At 27.2% G+C, this 5,890-nt stretch overlaps 1 protein-coding gene across 1 annotated transcript in view; it reads left to right on the top strand.

The window, feature by feature from the left end:
- The window catches only part of LOC111642286 (oxysterol-binding protein-related protein 1-like), a 190,167-nt gene that overhangs the window by 76,241 nt on the left and 108,036 nt on the right, over positions 1–5,890 (top strand). Inside the window, exon 11 of the mRNA XM_023388617.1 lies at positions 4,185–4,298. Coding sequence (XP_023244385.1) covers positions 4,185–4,298 — 114 coding nt within the window. The remainder of the gene's footprint in view (positions 1–4,184; positions 4,299–5,890) is intronic.

Raw genomic sequence — 5,890 nt, 5'->3', positions numbered from 1 at the left:
TAGACCACGGGTTCCCAACCTATGGGTCGCGACCCAGAAGGGGAAAACCCGTCGCGACCCCCTTCTGGGTCACGACGGGTTTTCTGTGGGGTCGCCAACTTATGCAGTAAACTAAAACAAAATTTTCACTATAATGCAATATTTATTTTTAATGGTGTCTTAAAGTTTGAATAATTTCATATATTTTTAAAAAATTAAAATAAGTGTAATCTGAGTACGCTATTCTGTCACAGTTGGTTGAATCGTGTGTTGAGAGTTTTGAGAGGAATAAATTAAATGTTGAGAACGACATGAGGTTGGCGTTAACAAAATCTCACTCGCGAATTTTGAGGCTGGTTAATAATACATGCAATGTCAACCATCTCATTAAATTAATTATTAAACATAATTTAAAATAAATTATACTAAAAAACTAATTTCATTGTTTTTTAATTACCTTATTAAAAATACCTTTTTCAATTGTATCGGGGTCGCGGGTCACTTGGCTTTTATAAAAAGGGGGTCGCTACCCGAAAAAGGTTGGGAACCGTTGACATAGAATGTCTGTCTGATTTTTCAGACATAGATTACTGGCATTAAGGAATTTCTGTTTAATTGAAAAGTTTATTCTTTGTTTTTATTTCATAATTTTGATGATAGATTAATTTTTATCAAACACAAATTTTTTTCGAAATGAAAGTTTAATCATAATTACTCACTGATGTTCAATTGATTTAATAATCAGAATGAAAATTGAATATATTTCCTTTCTATTTTAGATTTCACTGTACAATGCTTGACTTTATTTTTATGAAAATAATGGACTAAAGAATAAGTAAATACATAAATAATCTTAATTCCTGTATAGTAAAATGAAATTGCATTTACTGTACTGTACTTTAGTAATGAGTGGTGATGGCCTGTTTCTTCAAGTCACTATGCAAGTTGTTTGGCTTTCTCACAAAATTTTCATGGAGATGATTTCACCAACCAATTGCTTCTCATTTATCCACACTCTGAGCAGTTTTTCCAGCTCCTCAATAATGTGTGATCTCTTGGAGGTCAATATTTTCACACTTTTAACCGCATTTGCTGCTTTTAATTGCTTCTTTGTTCTTAAGAATGATACACATCATCAACTTTGATATGTTAAATATTGATGCCAGATTTGCCACATTGGTACCACTTTCATGCTTCATAATTTCCCTTTTCACCTCAATCATTGAAATTACAACCTTCCTGTTAGGCTTTGTTACTTCCACATACTTCTTGGATACTGCAGTTAATATGTTAATAGGTAGTATATATATAGGGTGTATATATATATATAACCAAACATGGCAAAAATAAAGTGAAAAAAAAGCACTGAAAACACATGAATGTAATGAAGAGATGCTTTCATAGTGAGAACAAGAGATGATTTTGGGTGCTTAGCACATAGCATTTACACAGAAAGTGCATTTTTTCACTATGCACACAATTTGAATATAGAAGCATCATATGAACTGTATTAGAATTTCTCCCAAATTTAGCATTCAAACTCTGGAACATTGAAGTTAGTTGTTTGAAGTATAAGGTACTAGTATATTTTTCATCTCTGGTTCTTTTTCTTTCATTTTATTACAATAACTAGCTGCAAGGACCCGCTTCGCTGGGTTTTTATTTGTATGTAATATAGTTTTTTTTATATATAAAAGATTGTTTTTGTAAGTAATCTAGAATGTAGCTGCAAGGACTCCCTTCTCTGGGCAAAAAGTAACGATAGTGAAGATTAAGATAATTACATTATAGCCAATCTTACCCGTTTTCACAGAATGCAAGAATTAGGTCCCCCGTTTCCAGACTAATTAGAGAATTTTTATGTCCAGTCAAATGAACTATTTTCAATTTGATCAATTTTCTGGAATGTTTACAATCGTTCTATAATCGAATCAATTCAAATTCGAAAATTTTTAAAATTGAAATAGAAAATCTTCCACTTTCAACCACTTTCAATCCCATATCTCCCGCACCCTTATAGATATTGAGACTCAACCACCATAGTGCACGAATGGAGACTTGGAGCTACTACCACATACAAACACCATTCATGTGCGATGTGTAGTTTTGGCTGAAAAGTGAAATATAGGGACACACGCGTCCATTTATATATATATATATAATGTAATTATTCAATACTTCAGTTTCACATCAGTTATTCTTCACAACACACACAACATTTATTCAATTTTTGTTTAAATTATATTTTTAATCATTAAAATTTTTAAGCTCATATATCTTAATTGCAGAATTTTTTTTTTAAGATTTTTTTTTTTTTTTAAATTTAATCAAAATAATACAATTCTTGACTATTTTCAAATGAACTTAAGAGATATACACATATCTCCTTTACATACATAAGAATATCATATGTAATTGTTGATGATGACTATAGTTGTGTTAATCTTGATCAACTTTTATATTCAAGAAGAAATATCCATTATGGACTTCTATTAATTAAATAAGATTTAATTTTAACAATACAAATTTATTTATAAAGAATTGGTTTGAATTTATGTTTAAAATACATATTTTAATTGAATAATATATTAGTTAATATACTGCTTATATGAATTAAACTTGCTATAATGATTTTTATTTTCTAATAATAATACAAGGTGTTTATAAATGAATGGCACAGTTTTAAAAATTAATAATAAATCTATTTATTACCTTATATGAGCAAACCTTACAGCATAAGCAGTGGCAACTGTCCAAGTTTTTTATGCATTAATTACAATCCTTCAATATGTGCACCCATGGTCACACGACACACATCTACATGGTAATCAAATTCTTCCCATACGCGGTGTAGCATGTCCTCCGTGATGGTCTGCAGTGCATTCTTTATCCGATCACCCAGTTTCTCAAGGGACACAGGCATTGACGGTACATAAACTCAGTCAATGCCCGAGATTAAGGTAATAAATAGATTTATTATTAATTTATAAAACTGCACCATTCATTTATAAACACCCTGTATATTCTGTTTGCAATATTTATATACAGTAATTCTGTCTCATTTGCATTATATTTATTAAAGTTGGGAGTTGATTGTAATATACTTATAATTTTTTTCAAAATTATTGTTTAAGCATATTGTAGTTCATCATATTTTTATAAGAAAATAATGCATTATATTTCAAGAGAGCTAATTTTCATAATAAATTGTGAAATATACAAGAATTGTAAATTTTACTTAATCTAGTATCAAAATCATCAAAATGTGTTTATTTTCTTAATGTGATGATCTGAAAATTCCCTGCTTTCTTTAAAGAAAGAAATCTTTTGTTGTGTTTGTATTATTAGTATTGAGTAATTCCAGCATAAAGTTCCTGTTGTGACAAACAAAATGAGAATAGAAATAAAAAATTTCAAGTCATACTGACAACAAATATTCTTTCCTATGTTTTGGCCAGATAAAATATGTAAGTAAGGGTTACTATTCTTTTAATATAAAATTAAGGAAATGTAGTCATTTTAGTCTTTATTTTTAGATTTTGCTTTTTTTTATTTATTCTGAACATTCCATCAGTCACTCTAATGAAAATTGTAAGTAAACAGAATAAATACATAAGAGAGAAAAAAAATTTTCATTGCTTTTCTATGACAACATGAGTTTAGTAAAATACAAAATATATATTTTCCNACATACATACATACATACATACATACATACATACATACATACATAACCTCTTTATAATATTAGTATAGATTATATATATAATTTGTATATTAGTAGCTGTTAAGCTGAAACTTAATTATATGAATTTAGTATTTATAATTATATATACAATAAACCCAATAAACATTATTAATCAAACAATACATCCAGATTCTTATCATGCTACAATAATAAGGCTAATTAAGATATTAAATGATTTGGCTAGAGGTAGACAGCCAGAATATTCTAAATTAAATTAATATTTATAACTTAATAGCTAATCAATTAGCAAAATGAAGATAATATTTCTATTTGACTTGAATCAATAAAATATATATTTCTGTCATGGGTTATTAAGTATTTACTTTTAATAAATTGAATTAAATTTTGAATTAAATTAGAATATAAGATAGAGGATTTTGTTCTTTTATATTATATTTTACTATTTTTATAACAAATTGTGATAAATAGATTCTAATTAACACAAATATTTTTACAGCAAAATGAAAATAATAGTGCCATTTTCACTTGCCATTTCTCAGATGGGACCAGTCAACAATTCAGCGTTCCTTTTGTACATTATCAACAAATTGACTGCCAAGTAAGTGAAATTTAAAAATCCTTTGTAAAAATAGAATTTTTTAGAAAGAATGATGGAAAACATTTTTGATAAAATTTGAATCCTGATTTTAAATGTTATTACACATTTCACATTATACAGATTGGAAATTATTAACTTAACAATAGCAGAGTTTAACTTTACACTATACATGTGTAAAGTTAAACTCTGCTACTACTATAACTTTTTTTATACATTGTGTGATATGTTTTTTATAAACAAAAAAGACTATTCTTTACATTTTATAAATACAGAATTCACAGATAATATTAAGAAATATTATTTTTTATACTGTAATCAATATATCTGAGAGGATTTGTGTAAATAAAATTACTTCAAATTTGACCATTAAAGCTAAATGAATTGGATTATATGAACTTAAATTTTTGAAATATTAAAATTCCATTAAGTATATACTGTTAACAGTTAATTACTTAATTACCATATTTCATGCTTATTTCTTTGTAATTAATATTTCCTTTTATTATATAAATGAAAGCATTTCTTATAACAAAAAAAAATATAAAAATATTTTTCAAATACAAGCTAATGGAGTTATGGAAAGTACTGAAATGATTATTTTTAATAGTAAAAAAATTCACATTATCCAAGAACACATTAATGTTTAGTTTAATTATATTTACATTTAAAATAAAGCAATTTAAAAATGTGTAAAAAGGATTGTAGTGATAAATAAAAATTGTTGTATTTAATATATATATCACATTTAAAAACAATGTTTTTGATCAAAAACTTAAATTTCTGAGTTTCTTTAATGTGAATATTCAATTAAAAACCATGCTGACATTTTTAAGTATTGCTGAATATTGAACATTTAATCTGTCATATTTTTATATTGCAGAAAATTGCTTTTAGCCTTTAGTATAATTAAATTAATTAATCAAAATATCTATAACCATAAGGTAGATAATAGGAAGGGCTTATCACACCAATGACAAAGGGCACAAATGCTCAAAAATCAAAGTAAAAAAATTTAATAAAACAGATAGGGTTGTACAATAAGATAATTACAAAGTATAAAAACCGTAAAAATCCAAAATGCATTTCGGACTATTTTCCAATGGAAAAATAGTCCCTCATCAGTTGGTAATAGCGACAGGTCTAAGTATACTTAAAATTATACAAGGTGAGAAAAAATATTAAATTTAAAATTAAACTAAAAAATATGCTTAAAGCTATACAATATAAAGATGAAACCGTCGACATGACTGTACGAGCAGTAAGCATATCAATGTGGACAGGAGTAATGTTTCTTCCTAACATGGTAACATGATGAACAGGGTGCTGATACAAAAATAGTTATAAGTTAGCCGAAATATTGGTTAACAGTTATGAACTAATATTATACAGTCAGTTTAAATTATGTACATACCAAAAACAGTAGAACAACAGAGTTGCAGGTTCAGACATTTCTACAAGATGCAGGGAGCGGTTACAAAGGAGGTGTGTTACCTTACACATCTGGAGCACAAGTGGTGACAACATATGATGTAGCCAGATGTCACTGTTAATTTTATCTATTTTAACTTTTGATAGATGAAGGCCCATGCTCAATTATCAATTGG

Source organism: Centruroides sculpturatus, unplaced genomic scaffold (genome assembly GCF_000671375.1).
Source record: "Centruroides sculpturatus isolate CEXI.00-Female unplaced genomic scaffold, Cexi_2.0 scaffold751, whole genome shotgun sequence".
NCBI lineage: Eukaryota > Metazoa > Arthropoda > Arachnida > Scorpiones > Buthidae > Centruroides > Centruroides sculpturatus.
Note: the sequence above shows the minus strand (reverse complement) of the source record. Positions and strands in the feature narration are given on the sequence as shown.